The following is a 20439-nucleotide window of genomic DNA, read 5'->3' as shown; positions in this document are numbered from 1 at the left end:
AGAGATCACCCACATGTCTGCAGGGGGGTCAGGAGGCACCAGGGACCATCACCCTGCTCCTGAGGCAGAGCACTGGGGACACGGGGCTCTCTGCCACAGCCCAGGCCTTGTCCAGCTCCCGGCCACGCAGCTGAGGAACGTTTCACCCCGTGCACTGGCCCCAGCTGAGGTCATGTTTTCGGCAGGGCTGAGCCGGGCTCTTTCGGAGAGGGGCCCTGGCCGCAAGGCCCACGGGACCCTGCACCACCCCTCCGGCCCAGCAGCAGCCTCCTGGCTCCGAGTGGTGCCAGCACAGCACGAGCAGCTTGGTTTGGCGTGGGATGGGGCTGGACAGAGCTTTGGTCCAGTGGGACATGGAGCAGCCTGGGTTCCATGACAGGGGGAGCGGGTGCAATGCCGTGTGCCAGCACGGACAGAGAGCAGTGTCACGGGCACTGCCACATCTCCATCCCTCCCTCCATCCCTCCAGCCAGCAGGCGGGCTCTCACCAAGGCAGATCTTCCTTTCCTTCTCCACTTTGCACCCCCAGGGAGGGGTCAGGAATGGGGAGGGCTGGGTTTACCCCAGGTGGCATTGATGCCATCCGCAGGTACAGGAGCCCTGCAGCACCTGGCACCTCCTGAGAGTGTGAGGTGGGGACAGGAGCACTGACCCTGCGACAGTGGAGGGTCCTGGAGGGAAGGACAGAGCCAGCAGCCCCTGGCCACCAGGCTCCCAGTGTGCTGCTGGCCCTGGCGCTGCTCCTGGCCCTGTCCTGGCTGGCGTGACCCAGGCTGGCTCGGCCGCCTCGGAGCGGTTGCCCATGTAAGGGCAGAGGGCTGGGGAGCCAAACTTCCAAGCGGGATGTCCGTGAGCGAGTGGGTGGTGATGCACTCGCTCACTCACATGCTCCAGGATGCGAGAGGAGCTCGCAGAGGCCAGGAAGGGATTTTCCTTGGCTGCGAGTGGGGTTGCACAACTGCAGTCTCTGGCAGGGAAGGGGTCAGACCTAGCTCGGAGCAGCAGGCGCTGCTGCATCTGTAAGGGAGCAGCCAGGCTCCTGATATAAAGGCAGGAGGAGTCTGGTGGCCAGGAGGGAAGCGAGTCCCTGAGCCAAAGGGTGCTCAGAGTCCTGATGAGGCTGCCCTGCTGCCAGGAAAACCATGCTGGGGGCTCTGCTTGCCACTGTCCTGGCTGTGGCTGAAGCAACTTGCCCGTGGTGATACCACAATGCTGGTTCTCAAGCAAAGCTGGCAGCAAAATTCCACTGGCCAGTCCCACGCACAGGGTGATGCTGTCTCCCTGAACCCCACGGACAGCCCAGGGCGTGACTGAGCCCCAGCAGCACCCACGGAGTGAGTGGGGCGAGGAGCTGGCCTGGGACCTGCAGGAAAGCAGCCCTGCAGCACCCAAAGGGAGAGAGAGGAACCCCTGGGCCAGGGCTGGGGGCGGCGAGAGGCGCTGGAGCAAGGACAAAGGAGCCCTTTGGAGCACAGTGAATGGTGGCTTCACATCTGATCTTTCCTCTGGGCACTGGTGCCACGCTGGGTCAAGGCTGCAGCGGGATTTCAGGACAAGGTTCAGACCCAAACATTCTCCCACCAAACCCCAGCTGCTGCATGCTGCTGCTGGGCTCCTTTAAGGAGGGAATCTCGCCTCTCTCATCAGTTCAGGCTAATTAAACTCTGCTAAACCAATTAGAGCTGTAATTTGCAACAAGACGTTCTATTGAGAAGAAGAGCCCAGGGTCAGGGCAGAGGTTTCATACCGCCGGCGTGGATCTGTGGGCAGGTGTTGGCCAGGGCCCTGGATGTTGCCGTTTCCCTGTCGGAGCGAGGTGATCCTGGCCCCATTCCTCTCCTCACCGCAGTGGGATGCCCCAGTTTCTCTCATGCAAGCACAGATGCTGCCAAACATCGCAGTGGGGAGAGGGGCTGCTGCTGGGGGCTCCACAGCCCCAGCTCAGGTTTATCCATGAGCCCATGGGAACCCTCGGGGACAGGCTCAGCACAGCAGGGCCAGCACGAGAGCTCAGTGTGCACCCAGCGAAGGGGGACAGGACCAAATCTCGGTCCCATCCCTTGGAGCACGTGGCAAGTGGCCAGAGCAAGGTGTGAGCCGAGGGCACGGCCCCGCGGCTGCTGCCGGCAGCCCTGACCCTGGGGCGGGATTTTCTCCTGTATCCTCACGGCTCCAGCCCAGTGAATTGACTCAGTGCTTGTTTGGGGAGAGAGTGTCAGGACGGCACCTTGATGGGCTCACTCCACCCCCAGCGCTGACACGGAGCTTCGCCCCACGCCCCGGGGCGGCAGCGTCACCGCTCCGTGCCTCAGTTTCCCCATCTGCTGAGGCGAGATAATGCTCCTCTGCTTGATCCTGCACTATCTCCCAGGAAGGTTGCAGGGATTAGTTTGCTAATGTTTGCAAGGAGCTTTGAAGATGAAAAGCCATGAACAAATGCCAAGAAGTGCTGAGCTGGATTCTCCTCGCCAAGTAATCGTTTCATGTTGCTGGGACACTTCCACTTCTGTGGATGAAGGCAGGCAGGGCGGGAGCGCCAGCGTTCAGGGAGGGCTGGGAGGCTGACATACATTCCCAAGACCTGCCCCTCCAAATCTGATCAGCCATTCTGTTTGATTCCTGATCAAATCCTGATCCCTGCTGCTGGCACCAGCATCCCCAGCACCCCGCAGGCCCCAGCACCACAGGAAGCATCACCCTGGGGGGCTTCACTCCCTCTCTCCTTCTCAAAAATATCCTCCTCCTCCCCAGTGCTTTGGGTGCCCCCAGCAAGAGCTGCACTCGCCCAACACCTCTTCTTTTTGAATCTTTGGTCTCAGTGCCGCCAGCTCTGCCCTGAACTGATGGGAGATGCACTGAGCTCTGTCCATGCTGGGGAAATGCCAGTGCTTGGAGCCAGGAGGTGCAAGCAACATGGAACGGGGACTGGGAAGGCTGGGATGGGGGAAAGCAGTGACCAGAGCCAGGTCATCCCATCGCATCCCATCCCATCCCATCCCATCCCATCCCATCCCATCCCATCCCATCCCATCCCATCCCATCCCATCCCATCCCATCCTGCAGAAGCCACCTGTGACAACACGTGTCCCTCTCAGCCAGGAGCAGCTGTCTCGTGGCTCCAGTTCCACCTCTCCTATCCACGCACGCCGATTTCCAGCCACCTTAGCGAGCTCCTTACGGGGTGATCCCGTTGCCCACATGGCTGAGCCTGGTGGGGTTGGCCTGGTGGTGAGACAGGCTCTGTGTGTGTGTGTTTGTGTGTGTTTGTGTGTGTGTGTGTGAGTGTAAACAAGCCGTGAGTCAGCGCCGGCGGCCGTGCGGGCTCCCAGCGCGAGCGCTGCCTCCGCCACGGCGAAGGGCAGGAGCAACACGAGCCTGGAGGGAAGAGCTGGCAGCGCCCGTGGAACGTCGGGCAACCGTGTGGGGCTGAACTGGGTCCAGCAGAGCTGGGAGTGGGGAAAACCTCCCTGGTCATTAAAGTCTCCTGGCTCCTTGGTGAGGCTGGGGAGAGGCACTGCCAGAGGAAGCAGAGCTGCACCAGGAAGGGCAGCAGCTGCTCCGCTGATCTTCGCTCCCGGAGCAAGGTGCTGGTTATTGGGGTGGGACAGACGGGCTGGTGGCTGCCCTGCTCCCATACCAGCCACGGGGAGGACCTGGACCCTATTGGCACTACAATCCCAGCATCCCGGCCTTGCCAGCCTGGTGGATCCCCATCCCATGGGCCTCTAAAGAGCAGAGCCACCACAGGTCACATCCTCCCCGGAGCTCACATCTGCCACACAGCCCTTGTCAGCCAAAGAGCCTCATTGCTTGGCCCAGGCTGGCAGTTGTTAGAAAAGCATGTTTTTCACATTAAAATTTCTCCTGAAGAACAATGGTTTAAACCAAGCATAAAAAAGGAAAGAATCCAAAAAGAAAAAAAAAGAGAAAGGAAAATTTTTGGTGGAGCCTAAAAGCAGTCCCCTGGGACCATGAACTTCCCCTGAGCTCCTCTGCCCTGGCTGCTCCCAGGGGAAAGTGAACCACTGGGACAGCACAGCTGGGCCAGGGAAGGACCACCAGGATGCCACCAGCCCTTCTGCTCCAGGGATCAGAGCATGGAGGGCTGGGGACCACCCTCCAGCAGCGTCCCCCAGCCCTCACAGCCTGGTGGTGCTGAGGACGGGGCTCAGCCTGTGCCGCTGCTCCCGGGTCACCGTGAGCTGCTGGATCACTGCCAGATGGGATCCGGACCCGCAGCCTGGAGGTGTGAGGCTCCAGGAGATGAGGTGGGGGATGTAAATCTCTCGATCTGTCTGAGCAAATTCAAAGGAGACCGATTCAAATGCGCCGTGACACGACTGGCTCGGGGCGGGTAGACAATCCCGGCAGTGTCTGTAAGGAATCTCGCCGCTTTCCTTTGAGTGGCCTCCAATTTATTAATTAAAATAGGCAATTATATATGATGTGGGGTGGAGGGGAGCAGGGAGACCAGCTGCACCAGTTATTCTCACTTGGCAGGAATTGCTCTGGGAGCTGCTCTGGCTGCAGGAGGTGCTTGTGCTTCCCAGGGCTCAAGGCAGAGCCTGGGATGAGCCCGTGCCCGGAGCTGCCCCTGTGCCTCCAACACCTGGGCAGTGTGGGGGTTTCAGCTCCAGTCACCACTTTCTTTAGGAACACAGGGTCCAGAGGAAGGGAGGACTCCCCTCCACTGCTCAGCCCAGGTGGGATGGTGTCTCTGAGCTGCCGGAGGGGCCTCCCACCCTCTCCCATCCCCTCAGACAATGGGAGCCCTGGGAGATTTTCCGCTGCCCTTCCCAAGCGGGGTGGCTGATTTGGGAGTGGGCTCTGTCTAACGATGACTCGATCCTACCTGGGGAGGTGTCACCTCCTCGTCAGCCCTCTCAGGTGAGGGTGCAGTTTGCCTTTCTGCAGCACCGTGGGAAAATCCTTCCCTGGGTGACTCAAATTTGCTCCTGACCAGACACAGCTTCCTCGGAGGCAGCAGAAGGAAGGGGGACAGGCAAACACAGAACCCCCAGTCTTGGGGCGCCCGAGCAGCATCAGAGACGGGGTCTCCATGGGATTCTCGTGCCCTTTGTGGGGAGGAATCACGGCTGGGGCCAAAGTCAGGGCATGGGGCTGTCTGGGAGCCTCAGCTCCCAGGGAAGGGCAATCCCCTCTCCACAGTCAGCACCAGCAATGAGGGATGGGCAGGGGCCTCTGGCCCCTGAGTCAGAGTCTGCTGTCCTGACATGGAGGCAAACCCCAAGAGATGAATGAGGGGCTTTTGGGGGACCCTTCCCACTGCTGTGTGCCCGCGGCACCGGGGCTGGGGCCGCTCTGCTGCCCTTATCTCCATGTGCATCCACATCCGCTGCCATTTGCATCCCAACGAGTGTTGCCACGTTCAGCTTCCACAGCTCCTGCGTCAGGGAATTCCAGAGGGACAAAGTCAGTGGAGCCGGATCCTTCCCCCCCTCATCCCACAGGCACCCGGCACCCATTTGATCAAGTGGCAACTTGTCCTCCGACGGTGAAACAGGGCTCTGGGGAACCGCGGGGAAGGAGCTTCCCTTGGGGTGTGAAATGCCCCATCCGGAGCCGCGGGCTCCACGCTGAGGCTCCGGGCTCTGTCTGGCTCCCGGCTGGGCCACGACGCACTGTCTGGACCCACCTCCTGAACATAAAGGTTACGGGAGCAGCAGTTTCCTCATCACCTGTAAATAAATGCCAGCGTGCCTTATCGGCGGCCGGGATCATCGGTCAGCCACTGAACTCTGCCCATCTGTCCCACAGCTGCAATCCCCCCACCAGCCGAGCCCTCGCAGCTGCTGACCGCTGACCCAGCCCTCAGGAGCCGTGTGCCACCAGCGTCCAGTCCCTGTCCCCACTCTGCCGGAGCTTTCCACGGCTCCTGAGCGGCTTCACAAATCCCTCCCCGGCTCCATCACCCGGCAAAGCTGGAGCAGCGAATCCTGGGATGAAGATGCCACCTGCTGGGAGCGGGGCGGGTGTCGCCGGCTCGAACCCCAAGACCCAACAGCTCCACTTGCAGAACTCTTAAAATCCCACAGTTCTGCCGCTCCGATCCCGCCCCGCAGCCTCACCATCCCCCTCCCCCAAAACCGCGCTGCGTGGATACCCCAAAATTTCCCCACTTACACCACCCCAAAACCCTGGCTCGGCAGTGCCACACAACAGCCCCTGAGGTTTGGGACCCCAGGGAGGGCCAGGCAGACCCTCTGCTCTCTCAAAAGCTGCAGCCTGGGCAAAACGCTGGCCCTGAACCGAGCTGCAGGTGGGATTCTGAGGTCCCAAAAATCGAGATTCCACCTCTCAACCCCAAAAACCTCGCCAGCACCCTTCAGCATCCAATGGGCAAGGTCTGGGAGAAACACGCAGCCTGAGAGTGTTCTGCCAAAATGGAACATTCCGGTTCCTTTGGGGCTATTGCATCTTGAAGCAGCTCCCCGGATTTTCACTGAGAATATCCATTTTTCCTCCTTTCGGGGGACTCAACCTCTCCCCAGCTCATTTTTTCCCTCTTCTTTTAAAAATTAAATAAGTAAGTCCGCTTTTGAGCTGACGTTTTACGGCTCGGGGGTCCGGTGGGGCTGAGAGAGGGATCAGGAGCCCGGGGGCGGAGGGGGCGAAGGAAGGAAGGAGGGAGTGAAGGAAGGACTGGGGGGGTTCCCGGAATGGGGGGGTTCCCGGAATGGGGGGGGTTCCCGGAATCGGGGATCCAGTCCCGCCGCTCCCCGGCCACGCCCCGTTGCCTTATATGGTCAAGTCACGCCCACTGTGTTATATGGCAAATGCTCCGCCCCCGAACGGGCCACGCCCCCTCCGTCCTTTCCCCCCCTCCGCGTTTCCGCCACGCGCTGTCCCCTGTCCCCCCTCGGCCGCCGTCGGCGCCGCGGCGCGTGCGGGGGGCGGGGCCGGCGGGTAGGGAAGATGGCGGAGGCGTCGCCGCAGCCGGGCCGGTTCTTCTGCCACTGCTGCTCGGCCGAGATCGCCCCGCGCCTGCCCGTGAGCGGGGGACCGGGGAGGGCCGCCGGCGAGGGCCGGAAGCGCGGGCAGGGCCGGGCGGGGGCCCCGAGGGGGGCGGGCACGTGGGGGCGAGGCCTGAGGGGCCCAGGGGGCCTGAGCGGCGGGGAGGCGGGGGCTGCCCTGTGGGGCTCCGCCCGTGGCACCGGGGCTCGGGGGCGTTGAGAGGGGCTGGGGGAGGTGTCCGTAGCGAGGGAACGGGGCCGCGGCGACGAGGGGAGAGGGTCTGCGGAGGGAACGGGCCAGCCTGGCCGAGGGGCAGCAGCTGGGCGAGCCGCGGCGGGGGCGGCGCGGCGGGAGGGGCCCTCGGCCCCGTTCCGCCTGGATGGGGGGCCCGCGGCGCTTCGAGCGCTCCGGCCGCCCCTCGGGGAGCGGTCTGGGCCGGCTCTGACACCCCCGGGCCCGGCTCTGACACCCCCAGCCCGAGCAGCCTGATCCATCCGGTGCCGGGTGAAGCAGCGCGGGGTGGCGGGGGCTTCTCGGTCGTCTTTTAATGAACACGGCAAAAGCCCCGCGGTGGGGGCGGCTGGGGCGCAGGGAGGTGCACGGCAGTACGTAGGTAGAAGTGCTGTGTAGGCACCTGGGCAGGTGCTTTAATCACGCACCAAAATCCGGTGCGCGTGGAGCTCGTCCTGGTGTGGGTGGAAAAGGAGCGTGGGCTGTTGGGGAGGATCTGGTGGATCAGTTGTTCCCCTGCTTGGCTTCCTGAGATGTTAAATGTGATTTGGAGAGTGCTGCTGGTCTCTTTATCCTGACACTTTTCACTGCACCTTGTCCCAAAAGTCATTGCTGGTTGGTGGCACTCAACTTGAAAAGCCTCTGAGGACAAGCAGAGCTGTGCCCGCCGGGGGTGGCTGGTTTGTGACGTGTGATTTGTCCTTTTGCCCTCTCCTTTGGGCCAGGGTGAGCCATGCTGGGGCTCCCAGCTCGTGTGTAAGAGTGAGGGCAGACTCATTGAGCTGAGCACACGTGGGCTGTGGGCAGGAGGCAACCCAGAAAATCTGTTCTTTATTTCTGTTCAAACACCCCGTGCTGGGCTGTGCTCACATCTGGTTGTGTGCACTTGGCTGGGCACACCTGGCTGTGCCAGACTGGACCAGGCAGGGAGCAGGTCCAGTGTTTGGGGACTCAGGTCTGTGAGTTCCTGAGCTTCTTTTGGGGATCCAGGTTCCCTCAGGCTTCACCCGGGTTTCACTCACCCTCTGCAGGCGCAGTAACCAGCGCTGCTCAAACAGCCCGAGAAACAACAAACTTTGACATTTGTGCTGTTCCAGCTGCAGAGGAATGTGCTGATCCCTGTGCTGGGAGCTGGCTGCGAGCTCACAGACACACACAAACACACAGCAGCTCCCTGGAGCAGGGTGCTCAGGTCACTCACCCTCATGCCACGTGTGTCCCCACCAGTTTGTGCTGGTGGGAAGCAACGCAGAGGGGATTTCATGGGCTACAGTCCCCTGTGCTCACACAGGAGACCCTGAGCTGGTGGCAGTGGTGCAGAGATGGTTGTTCCACAGCAGCAGACAGGGAGTCCTGTGTGGGAGAGGGAGCAGCCACCTCTCTCCCAGTCTGTTCCTGAGCTCAGAGCTCCCGTATCTCCCTGGGCAGGTGGGGCACATGCAAGGGCTCCAAGCTGTGCTCCTTCCCTGGGGCCTTATTTGGGCCAGCTGTAGGGGCCAGAGGAGTGACCCCAAGGGCCTTATCAACAGCCTCAGCTCCTTGGGGGAATCCCTCAGTCTGGCTCAGGGCTGTGCCAACTCCAACATAGCAGCAAAAGGAAGTGGCATTATTTTTAGAAGCTCTTAAATGCCTTCTGTGCTGAGCCCAGCTCTGCCAGCACAGGGATTTGGGGTGGTGTGTGCCCGCCCTGGGGCAGGGGATGGGATTGGCTCAGTGCTGCTTCTTGAGCACTGGGAAGTGAAACAGTTCCCTCAGGGTCTCCAGTGTTCTGGGCTGCTCTGCCCAGGACAGGTTGTAGAGGATAAATTCCTCACTAACCCCAGGAGTCGTGAGGAGGTGGCTGTCACAGGGGCTGCACACTCAGCCTGTCTGTCCTGGCATGCGCAGTGCCCAGGGGACTGCGGTGGTGGCAGGTCTCTGTAGTGAGCTCTGGGTGTGGGAGTGTGAGGTCCTGGCTGCACAACAACCCAGAGTGTCCCTGTGTGCTGTGAACCCCAGGCTGTGTGAGTGACAGGGACCATTCAGCCTCCCTGAGCACCACGACCTTGCCGAGTCCCTGCTGCCATTCCCGTGTTGTTTCCTGCTCCCCAAACACGCAGCTGGGCTAAAGTTTGAGGGCTGCTGCACAGGGAGCGTTGGGGGTTTCACTTTCACTTCACTGGAACTGCATCAGCTGGTACCTAATGCTGTGTCTCTACTGGGAATTAATCAGCATCACCCTCATCATTCTTAAGCTGAGCCCGCACAGGCTCAGGCCGAGCTCTGGCCTCAGTGGCTCAGGAAGGCAAATGTTGGGGTTTGGGGTCGCTCTGGCTCTGGGACCATGGCATGTGCTGGGGATGGCAGACTGCAGGACCTCCCACCCTGTCACGCCCTGCAGCTCTGAGGTTCCACCTCCTCCTCTCACCCGGTGTGTCTTCTCCTGCAGGACTACATCTGCCCACGGTGTGAGTCTGGTTTTATTGAAGAGCTTCCTGAGGAGCCGAGGTAATGTGCTGCCCTAGGGGCTGCTGCTCCAGTAAGCCCAGGTTGCTTTGCTCTCTTCCTAGTTCAAAGGCAATGTTTGATATAAAATGCACTGTTTCTATTGCTTCTGCCCCAGCTTTAGCTCATCTTTCCTCACTTTTGGAATACAGTGCTTTGTTGGCAGAGTTAGCATCCACAGGCCAATCTGCCATGGCAAAGCTGAATGCCCAGTGTCTCAGCTGAGGGACGGGGCAGGAATGGTTTGATTTCAAACAAACATAAAGAAGTGGTAGGGAGGCTTTCCCTGTGCTGTGTGGTGGCTCTGACCTGATCTGAGTCATCAGGGCAGAGATAACCCCAGAGAGAGGGATCTGGGAATGGTGAGCACACGGACACCTCAGTGTAAGTAGTGACTGTGTTGGGGATGAACAGCAAAATGTTGTGGCTGAGACTTTGGACTCTGCCCTGGAGCAGTGAGGTCTGTGTTTCTGTGCTGCTCTGCTGTCACTGGTGGCAGAAGCAGCAGGAACGTCTTAAAATGTTTCACTCGTGTTTGTGGGGCCCCAGCTGTGACCAGCTCCAGGACAGGCTGTGGGCAGTGCAGGGCCAGGGCAATGGGTGTTGCTGCCTGCTGATTGTGGTGCATGGCCTGGGGCTTCTGCACCAGGCAGGTGATGTTTGGTTTGACCACCAACCCTGGAACCTGAAAATCCATCCTGGCTGATCCTGACTGTTTTGGTGATTCCCTGTGACCTTGGGAGAGTCACACAGTTGTTGAATCTCAGCGGTTTCGGTACCATAAATGCAAAGCTTGGTTCTGAGCAGGAAATGTTCCTGCAGCTCTGAAAGCAGAAGTCTGACAACAGTTAAGAGTTTTCCCAATACCCTGAGCCGTTGGGTTACGTGCCTCTGCAGTAGAGAAGTTCCTTTGATTCAAGATTAGACTTCCGTGTCTTGGGGTCACAGCGTTCAGTGTTTGTGCCTTAAGTCTTCCTGGTGCTCTGGAGGATTAGCTGGTGTGTTTGAGATGGATTGTGGGGAAAATCCTCGCTTGACATCGTGGTTCAGGCACTTCTCTGCAGCCTGTGAGATCTAATAGGGTAGGGAGAAATGGGTGAGGATGTGGGAAAATGAAAGGTTCAGGGAGGGAAGATTGATCTGGGCAATCAGAAAAGCAGCAGCTGAGGGAGGACCAGGTTCTGTTGAGCTGCCTCTGCCCTGGGATGGGAGGAGGGCAGAAAAGCCTTGGAAGCCGCTATGAGAAGATTACCAGTGCTCTTCATTCTCCATAGGAATGCTGACAATGAGACCAGCTCCTCTACGTCAGCCACTGATCAGAGCAGGCATCCTTTTGAGGTGAGCAAGTCCTTTCTCTCTTCCAAGACCTTCTGCTTTGCTGTTGGATTGAGTATTTTTCCAATAGTGCATTGTTTAAACCTTTCCCAGATCATGACAGAATTTGGAAAGGAGGAATTAATATCCTCCACATGCTGCTCCTGAGATCTCCACATACCATATTTTTGCTGCGTGTGTTACATAGGACCATCACTCACAGCTGATTCCCGTCGTGAGGGGGCTCAGCAGGATTTGGAGAGCAGGATTTGGGTGTGTTGCTATGCAGTAGCCTCAGCTCGGAAGCAGCAGTGACACACCAAAGAGAAACCAGGGAACTGTGATTATTCCTGCCTTTGTGTGCAGTTCCAGTGTCTGTTCCTCACTGAGCTGCTGCCGAGGGCGCTGGTCCCAGTGTCACCCCAGGCCTGGGGTTGGCTGTGGGCAGCTGCAGGGACACCGTGGGAGCCGCGAGCCGTTCCTCCTCTTGTCACAGTCTGTTCTCTGCATTCCCTCCCTCCCTCCAGAACGTGGATCAGCACTTGTTCACCTTGCCCCCGGGCTATGGCCAGTTTGCTTTCGGGTTCTTTGACGACAGCTTTGAGTTTCCCTTTGGGTCCAACGTGCAGCCGGAAGACAACCGGGACTCGGAGAACCGGCGGGAGCGCGAGCACCAGTCCCGGCACCGCTACGGCGCCAGGCAGCCCCGCGCCCGCCTGGCCACGCGCCGAGCCTCGGGCAGGCACGAGGGCGTCCCCACGCTGGAAGGGTGAGAACCACTCTGGCCCCTGAGCAGGGAACCCTCTTGTTTCTCACCTTTTCTCCTGGCTTATGGGAGCGGCATCCCAAAGCTCTCCAGCACTGCCACGGGTGCCATCTGTGTCCCACGTGAGCCTGTTGGCAGCTCCTGCTTGGGGTCTGTTGGGGTTGTTTAGCTGAGTGTTGACATGGACTGTGCTTGGAAGTTTGTTCTGTAGTGGGAAAATATTCCCTGGTCATTGCCAGGTGTTGCAAAAATGTTGTACTTGCTGTGAGGGGAAACAGAAGAGAACACCAGACAGTGTTTAAGTGCATCCTGGGAGCCATTCACCATCATGTCAGGAATTGTCCCCTTATGAATCAAATACTGAAACTTTATCAGTGGCTGATCACTCCCTAAGCTGCCATTGCAATTGCTGTAGAGTATTTTTAATTGCCCCCAACAATGTGTAGTATTCAGCTTACTCAGTCTCTCCCTCCACGCTGGGGTGCCGGGCTGGGAGCCAGCAAACTTTAATTCTTACACAATCCTGGTTTTTTTGCCTTTCAGAATTATCCAGCAGCTGGTCAATGGAATTATTGCACCGACCACAATTCCAAACCTAGGCCTGGGCCCTTGGTGAGTTGGAGGATGTGCTGCTCTCTCTGACAGTGTCTCGTTGGTGCTCCAGGATGAACTCACTTGCTGTCCTTGCTCTTCAGGGGAGTCCTGCACTCAAATCCGATGGACTATGCCTGGGGTGCCAACGGCCTGGATGCGATTATCACACAGGTAAAACTGGGATTCACCACAGTCTCCATCCTCCTGTGCAGTGCTGCAGGAGGGGCAGCACCTGTGGTGGTGCATGGAATGAGGGGCTGGGGGACTGAAATGGGAAGGGGTCCACAGTGCGGGGTCCAGGTGCCCTGGCTCAGGAAACGAGTGGATTCTGTGTGCTGCTGAGCTCACCTCTCTTCTGCCTGCCTGGCTGGTTGTTTTTCCAGTTACTGAATCAGTTTGAAAACACTGGACCGCCGCCAGCGGACAAAGAGAAGATCCAGGCCCTCCCCACCATACAGATCACACAGGAGCACGTAGGTACGTGTCTGCTCCATGGAGTTGTGCACAGGGTGCTCACTGGAACTCTCTGTAATGTTGTCTTGGGACTTGAATTTTGTCTGTTTGTACCATTGAGGCATAAAACACTTCAAAGTGGGCAGAGAGCTGAAGGGGCTCTGTTGCACTCACACAAAAAAAGAGCAGTGTAGGCTGGACGGATTTGCCCTGGGGAGATTGTGAGAAGTTCAGTGTGGACAGAGATGGAAAAGCAGAAGGGAAGGGAAGGATGAGACATACCCTGGGTAGGGGAGGTAGAGTGATGGTGTGGGGACTGCAGAGCACCAAGCCTTCCTCCTGACAGGGATGGAGCAGTGGTGGGGAAGGGGAGAGGGATGATGAGCCCTGAGTCGGGGGCTTTGCATGTCGTTCTCTCCTCCTTTGCTCAGCTGGGCTTGGCTTTCCCTATGCCATGCAGATTCCGGGTTGGAGTGCCCTGTGTGTAAGGAAGACTACACAGTCGGGGAGAACGTGCGGCAGTTACCGTGCAATCACCTGTTCCATGATGGCTGCATCGTCCCGTGGCTGGAGCAGGTGAGTGCGGGGCACTGCCTGGGGCGTGCAGCACCGGGGGCTTTGTCTGGTCCTGCTCCCCTCTGTAAATATTTTCCTACCTCTGTGATGAGGCCTGAGCACAAGCAGCCTGTGGTCAGAGGATGGAGTGTCATCCCAGCCCATTCCTCGAGTGCTGCTCCCCTGTTGTGTTTCTAATCCCGTTTCCCGTATTTCTTGTTTTGTTTTCTGTCTGCTCCCCAAAGCATGACACGTGTCCCGTCTGCCGGAAAAGTTTAAGTGGACAAAACACTGCCACAAACCCCCCAGGACTCACAGGGATGAACTTCTCGTCATCCTCCTCCTCCTCCTCTTCCTCCAGCTCACCAAGTAATGAAAACTCATCGAACAACTCATGAATCTTAACGTACCCTCTGTCCCTGGGGCCCTTCCACTGTTCCCCCTCCCTCCCTGGCCACCGCGAGCAGCCAAAGGGGCTTCCAGAGCAGAGCGAGGGGAGGGGATGAGGCAGGAGCAGTGCCCCCAGAATTTCCTTTTGATTTCTGAAGACACGGAGACACTGGGTCCTTCAGAGATGAGAAGCCTCAAGTTCTGTGATGAAAAAGGGGGGAAAGAGCTCTGTCTGTCAATAAAAACATCCTCTTTGCGTGGACTTTACCCATTGCAGTGCGAGGCTGCTGCGCTCCCCGGCTGAGAACCCCGAGGTGCTGAGCGAGTGGTTGAATCCCGAATGGAAAGGTTGTTTGTATGGGTTTGAATTTGAGATCCCTTTCTTTTATTTCTTTTGCTCCTCCTCCCCTTGGATACTATCTTTTCTGCTTTGGAGATTGACGTCTAAAATGGAAGTATAAGGATGCTGCCTCCCCCCAGGATCACCATCTGGGGAGGACCAATAGCTGTCACTGAAACAGGAACTCTCAAGTAGACCCCGGGATCCTTCCCTGTCCCATCTCGAGTCCCTTTTATTTCTCTTTATAACCTCGCCCGCTGATACTCAACACTGAAAGGGGTTTTTATAATCTTAAATTATTACTGTTGTCAATAAATGGACATTTCAGCTCTGCGAGCAATCATGTATGATTTGAGGAAAGCTACAGGGTAAGCTCTGAGACCACCAAGCTGTCCTGCCTTCCTCGGACAGGCTGGGCCTCTCTGAGCCCTCCTGCGTGCTGGGAGTTCCGGTGGGAGCCACTGCCAGCCTGTGGATCACTGCACAGGTAGCCAAGGATCGCAGCTGGAAGCATCCTCGCCTGGTGTTTTCTATTTTTTACACCTTCTTCCCCCTACAGTCCTGCCCCCCTCGCAGCCAGGGCAGGCTGTTCTGCTGGGCCGACACAGGACTGGGTGTGCAGCAGAATGAGGACCAGCAAATCTCATTGTGACCGAGTAATTACCAGGAAAACAACATTTTGGAGAAAAAATGTATTGCAAAGCTACTTAAAATAGAGCTGATTAAAACAAGGAGAGAGAGAAAAATATCCAGGTATGTTTGTGACTCAGTTTCTGTGACAGAGCTGGAGCTCAGAGAATGACAAGAATGTCACCAGAGCGGGCAGGGACTCCTTGCCATGTCCCTGCTTCCTGGGCCCTGAGGCACGAGAGGAGAAGCTCTCACCATCCATCACTGGGAGCCCCTTCCCCTCATAGGGACTTGAGGTGGTCAGGAGGTTTCCTAGAGGGCTGGGGGTCCGTGATGGTACCGCATGTTGGGACTGCTCTGTGGTAGAGGCCAGAGCAGACAAGGGAGAACCTGCCCCCATGGGAGCTGCCAGGGAAGCGGGTGGAGGGTTTGGCAGTTTGGGGGGTTCCCTGCCTCTCCCTCGGCTTTTGGGGCCCTGGGAGTGGGCTGGGGCTGCTGGGGAAGGTGCTGGCTCCAGCAGAGCTTGGGTGTCTTTTCTAAAGCAGCATCACCCCAGGAGCTGGCTCTTCCATGAGCTTCCTGAGAAGATATGAACCTCCTTTAGGAGGGGGAAGGATGCTTTGGTCTTTCTTGGGCCATTTTAGAACCCACAAAGTTGGTTTGTTGGAGGAAGTGTCACCAGCTGTGCCAGGGCTGGGGGCTGGCAGGGAGCGACTTGCCCGGACTGTTTTTCTTCCTCGGCTTGGCTGGGCAGTGTGGCGGCGCCTTTCATCTCACAGGAGGGTTTATCTCGGGACTGGTGTGTCGGGGTTAATGGCTCATCCTCTGCCAGGGGTTGAGCCAGAAGCCTGGGCTGGTGAGGTGGGTGGCAGCAAGAAGGTCCTGGCTGAACCTGCACGTGTCCATGGGCTGACCCGACACCGAGGAGAGGCTTTGCTGTTTAGTCACCAAAACAAGAGACCTGGGAAGACCTTCCCTCTCCCACTATTTCAGCAGTGATTGGGTTCCTGACTCCCCCAGGCGCTTGGGAATGATTTCTCATGTGTGAGCAGTGCTCAGATGGGTTTCAAGTGGGCCGAGCAAAGTCCCGGGTGGGCGCATGGCAGCTGCTGCCCACCTGGCAGGGGCTCACCACAGTCACCACATGGTTAATACAGTGGCTGTTCCCTCTCAGACTCATTTGGAGCTGGTTGGGTCAGAAATGGAACGAGTTTGGTGGTTTTTGCTGGGGCCATTGCTCTGTCTGACGTGACAGTGACCGGGATGCTGGGCCTGGCCACAGCAGGCGTGAGGTGGTGCAGGGATGTACCCTGGCCAGGATGCTGAGGTGCAGGTGCTATTCCTGGCCATGCTGCCCTCCAGGTGAGGGGCTGGTCCTCACCACTGTCCCAGCTGTGTTTTTGTTGGGGATGAGGATGCGGCGCTGGGCTGCAGGACTGACTGACACTGGCTGTGGCCAGGGGCAGCCCCGGAGCTGTGTCTGCCTGAGAATCTGGGCTGGCTCCAGCTCCTCCTGCTCCCTGCTTTGTGCCACTGAACTACTGTGCTGTTTTCCTGCAGGGTGGGTGGGGGTCAATGAAAACCTGGATGGGGCAAAGGACCAGCTGGGCTCCCTGCCAGTGGCAGCAGAGATGACACTGGTGGCTGCAGCCACAACCACACGGGAGCCAATCCCTCCCATCCCAAGCCAAGTTCACCATCAAAGCTCCAAGACCTGCTCCTGTTCCATACCATGAACACAGCTTTAATTGCCACGGAAGCTCAGACACAGACAACCTGCTGGTACATCCCAGCCCTGCAGAGATGCCATTAGCAGATCCTGGCCCCTGCTCCAGTCACGCTCCCTGGCTCCACCACACTGGCTTTGTGCCGGGGTGTCCTGGTTTAGGGCAAATTTGGGAACAGTGGGAGAGCCACAGCCCCGCACGGCTGAGTCTGGAGCATCTGCCTTCCATATCCCTCCTCTGCCGTGCATTAAAAATAAAGCAATAAATAGCAAAAAATAGATATGTACATAAATAAAATAACATTTTTTTGTTTGGTTTTTTTTTCCTACAGGACCGTCTGGAGCTGCCCACGGTGTTCAGCTGATGAGCATGGGGAGGAAGTGTGTGGAGAGGTGCTGCCGGCGTGTCTTGCCCCCTCGCTGTGGCCTGCCCTTGCTATTGAGCGAGAGGAACATGGGGCGGCCGCGGTGCCGCCAGTGCAGCGACGCGTAGGTGTTGTAGCCGTTCTCTTCGATGCGCTCCGTGAACTTGCAGTTGGGGCTGAACTCCTTCTGGCAGGAGAGGGAAGGGAGTGAGGGGTGGCTATGCTCAGCTGGAGCCCCTCGGACCCCAAGAGTGGGGCAGGGCAGGACCCTGGCTCCCCTCCGGTCCCCAGGGGGCAGAGGGGCTTGGCGGGTGCAGTCCCCTGCTGGGGAGCAGGTCAGGGCACGGGAAACCAGGACCCTGTTCCAACTCTGCCCTGAGCCTCTGACTCTGGTGCAGTCCCTCCCAGGAGGCAGCGTCCGACCTACCGACCCGTAGAGCCTCCCCCGCTTGTTCATGGCCAGGTAGAAGCCCGTGTGCACCGCCCGGATGGCCACGACGCCGACTCGCACCGACCGGATCTCGACGATGCCTGCGGGACAGGGAAGCACAGCATGAGCCAGGGAGGGACGGGCAACCTCCCTGAGGGGCCCTGCCCCAATGTGGCCACTGTGGGGGCCACAGTGTCCCTCCAGAGGGAGGGAGTTGCTGATCCTCATCCAGAGCCAGAGCAGGCAGAGGAACAAGGGCTGCAGCCCAAGCTGGCAGTGGGAGGGGAAACCTCTGATCCAAGGAAGGTTTGATCTTTACTCCTCTCCTCCCCAGGGTCCAGCCACTTCCCAGAAGCGGGGCTGTGCGGGAGCGATGCCAAGCACAACCTCATGTGTGTCCTCCCGTCATTGGCAGCTCTGCTCGTTCATCCATCCCCAGCGCGCCCGCAGTGCCCCGGGGACCTGACCCGCCTCCCGCAGCGCCCGCCCTGGCACACGCAGGGCACTGAGGCTGGCGTGGCTCTTGAAAGGGCCAAGTGTGCATGGGGGTGGCAGCGACAGCACACATGGTGTTATGGTGGATGAAGGCATGCAGGCAGAGCTCTGCAGGGGCAGGAATAGCCCAGGACAGTGCCGTCCGTGGATGCCCGATTTCCTGGTGGCACAAGCGAGGAGACAAGCGGCCCCGTGCCCAGCACTGTGGGCTGGCAGGTGGAGGAGCACTGCAGGACATGAGGATGAGCCCGGGGGGGCGGCTGCAGCCAGGCTGTGAAGCCACAGCTGGGCTGGCGTGTGTGTGCCCCGACCGCCGAGCTCCGGCTCGGCCGCTAATGGGAAAGGCATGTGGTCAGACCAGCGGCTCTGGCACGGGAAACACCCAGAGCATCATCGGGGCCTCTGGATTCCTGCACTGCCTCACGCCGGCCAGCCCGGAGTGCCGCTGCCCGCCCTGCCGCCCGCCAGGCACACCGCACAGTGGGAAGGGGAGAAGGAATGTCCAGTGAGAGCAATGTGGGCAGGGCAGCAGGAAGGGCTGGAGCCACAGCAGGATCTGCCATTGGGCACCACTGCAGGGGCTGCCCCGGCTGGACAGCGTGGGAGGACACACAGACAGCATGGGGGCTGCAGCCCCTGGGCAAGGGCTTTCATCAGTGTCCCGGCGTTGCTGGCAATCCCCGGGCATCACCTGCCTGCGGGAGGCTGGGGGCGGACAGGGTGGATACAGCACTGGGGCAGTGTGAGGGCTCCCGAGCGTTCGGCTCCCCCGGGATTTTCAGCCCAGCTGCTTCGGTGCTGCCACGGGAAGCCACTGACGAGGGCTGCGGAGGGGAAGGGCTGAGCGAATGCTTATGAATCCGTCCCACTTGATCACCGTCTGAAGCTGCTGCTATTTATAAGGACTTGCGCTTTTCTAAAAATAACCTCCTTCTGTTCCCGGCGCTCGGGCCGGCTCTGCCGCCCTTTGTTTGCAGGTGCCTGGCCAGTACCTGGTCAGAGCCAGCTCCCAGTGCTCCCAGTCTCACACTCAGCCCCAGAGGGGTCTCGAGGAGGCTGGGGCAGATGCAGGGCTTGAGGTGGGGGAGTCCCTGGAAGATCCCCTGCCACCCTAGAGCTGCCAGTGGGGCTGGTCCGGCAGCTTCTGCGAGGGCTGTGGAGCAGAGCCCGCGCCCAGCCCAGGCGCACACAGATAAGCAGAGTGAGCCTCATGTACAGCCCGGAGCTGCTCTGCCTGCCAGGTCCCATGGCCACACCATCGAGGGAACGTGTTGGGGTGCTTTGTGCTGGCAGCGTGCCTGGTCGGGACTCCCAACAGCCTCTGACACCACAGGAGGGTTCCCTGGACTGGGCTTGGCTCCCATGTCCTGTGGCTGCTGGGAGATAGGGCAGCCCCTGCTGGACCAGGACATGGGCTGGGGGGGCTGCAGCCCTCCTACCCCAAACCCCAACACCCTGCCAGGGCACCTGCGGGATGCTCAGGCATCCCCTTTTCCAAGGCCCCCAAGATCCCCCTCCTCGTCCAGCTACTGTCCTGCCAGCCTGGTGCCCCCATCCCTGCACCCCGATGGGTGGCTGATACCTGGGCACTTGCAGCCCTGACTCTTGCTGAAGTCCTACAGTGACTGCCACCTCCTTGGGGATATTGTCCCTCTGCCCACCCAGCTGTCTTGAGTCCCAGCCTGCTCTGCAGGTCCCCTCCGACGGGGATGTTCTGCTGTCCCACATCGGACAGATGTCCCATTCTGGGACCAGCATCACCGCAAAACTTCCTACATCCCCCCCTCCTCAGCCTTTTTCACCCACAGTGTGTTAGTGGGGGAACGATCGGATCCTCCAGTCCACGGGGAAGGCAAGGCAGGGGGGGCATCGTGATCTGGCAGGACAAGATGGGACAAAGGACCCCCGAGAGACCCCCTAGGACACCCCAGCCGCTGGGAAAGCAACGTCGGGTCCCCGAGCAGTGCTCGCCGGTGTCCAGGCCCCTCTCATGGCTCCCACAGGGCAGTGACGGGGGTGAGGGCAGCCGGCGCCGGTTGCGCTCCCGGAGCGCCGGGGGACAGCGGGGACCCGCCGCTCTCGCGCCCCCGGAGGACTGGGCGCTTCGGCTGAGATTTGCCCGGAGGGAAGAGCTGCGGGCTCTCTCCGGGCCGGGCATGGAGGGCTCCCGTCGCCGACCCGAGGCGCCTCCGTCCAGCCTCCGCCCCGGTCCAGCCCCAGCAGCGCCCGCCGCCGCCGCCGCCCCGGCAGCCGGCGGGATCGCGCTCTCGCCCGTCGTGGGCGGGGAGCGGCCCCAGATCCCGGCTCTCTCCCGTCCCGGTCCCGGTCCCGGTCCCGGTCCCGTCCCCACTCACTGCCCGGCCGCTCCCTCCAGCGCGTCCCCTCCACGCCGCCGCTGCCGTCGATGCGCAGGAAGAAGCGGGTGGCGGAGAAGAGCCGCCGCCAGCGCACGTCGCCCTCCAGATGCCCGTAGCTGCGGGGGGGCCGCCGGCCGGTCCCGGTGGCACTGCCCGGCCCCGGCCCCGGCCCCGCCAGCACGGCGAGTGCCCCGGCGAGACAGGCGGCGATGGCGGCGGGGCCCCCGCGCCTCATGGCGGCGGGCGGCGGGCGACAGGCGGGCAACAGGCGATGGGCCATGGCCACGGCGGCGACCGGCGACCGGCCCCGACGGCGCGAGCGGCCAGGGATGGG

The 20439-nt window shown here is 59.9% G+C and overlaps 2 protein-coding genes across 7 annotated transcripts; one reads left to right on the top strand and one right to left on the bottom strand.

Moving 5' to 3' along the window:
• The first annotated feature begins 6876 nt into the window (after positions 1–6876).
• Positions 6877–16872, top strand: RNF126 (ring finger protein 126). Of its 2 annotated transcripts, none has more exons than XM_053999334.1 (9): positions 6877–7011; positions 9635–9693; positions 10965–11028; positions 11532–11773; positions 12314–12382; positions 12466–12535; positions 12748–12841; positions 13278–13393; positions 16791–16872. In XM_053999334.1, exons 1-9 carry the CDS (start codon positions 6937–6939, stop codon positions 16821–16823), a joined length of 822 nt encoding a protein of 273 aa, XP_053855309.1. In that variant the 5' UTR covers positions 6877–6936; the 3' UTR covers positions 16824–16872. The 2 variants fall into 2 exon arrangements, with proteins under 2 accessions (XP_053855309.1, XP_053855308.1); XM_053999333.1 differs by lacking the exon at positions 16791–16872 and adding an exon at positions 13618–14438 and having other exon boundaries at positions 6880–7011.
• FGF22 (fibroblast growth factor 22) lies at positions 14789–20354 on the bottom strand. 5 transcript variants are annotated; one of them, XM_053999338.1, is made up of 3 exons: positions 20103–20354; positions 17251–17354; positions 14789–17010 (listed from the first exon to the last, which is right to left on the bottom strand). In XM_053999338.1, exons 1-3 carry the CDS (start codon positions 20338–20340, stop codon positions 16816–16818), a joined length of 537 nt encoding a protein of 178 aa, XP_053855313.1. In that variant the 5' UTR covers positions 20341–20354; the 3' UTR covers positions 14789–16815. The 5 variants fall into 5 exon arrangements, with proteins under 5 accessions (XP_053855313.1, XP_053855314.1, XP_053855311.1 ...); XM_053999339.1 differs by having other exon boundaries at positions 14789–17007; XM_053999336.1 differs by having other exon boundaries at positions 17255–17354.
• Between the last annotated feature and the right edge of the window lie 85 nt (positions 20355–20439).

Source organism: Vidua macroura, chromosome 26 (assembly GCF_024509145.1).
Source record: "Vidua macroura isolate BioBank_ID:100142 chromosome 26, ASM2450914v1, whole genome shotgun sequence".
NCBI lineage: Eukaryota > Metazoa > Chordata > Aves > Passeriformes > Viduidae > Vidua > Vidua macroura.
Note: the sequence above shows the minus strand (reverse complement) of the source record. Positions and strands in the feature narration are given on the sequence as shown.

Excerpts from the sequence above, each read along its gene's own strand:
- RNF126 (XM_053999333.1), top strand. The coding sequence starts at position 6,937 with ATGGCGGAGGCGTCGCCGCAGCCGGGCCGGTTCTTCTGCCACTGCTGC. Across the intron at positions 12,536-12,747 it reads TGGATGCGATTATCACACAG|TTACTGAATCAGTTTGAAAA; the intron begins GTAAAACTGGGA and ends TTGTTTTTCCAG. Across the intron at positions 13,394-13,617 it reads TCGTCCCGTGGCTGGAGCAG|CATGACACGTGTCCCGTCTG; the intron begins GTGAGTGCGGGG and ends TGCTCCCCAAAG.
- FGF22 (XM_053999335.1), bottom strand. The coding sequence starts at position 20,340 with ATGAGGCGCGGGGGCCCCGCCGCCATCGCCGCCTGTCTCGCCGGGGCA. Across the intron at positions 17,355-20,102 it reads CTGGAGGGAGCGGCCGGGCA|GCATCGTCGAGATCCGGTCG; the intron begins GTGAGTGGGGAC and ends CCTGTCCCGCAG.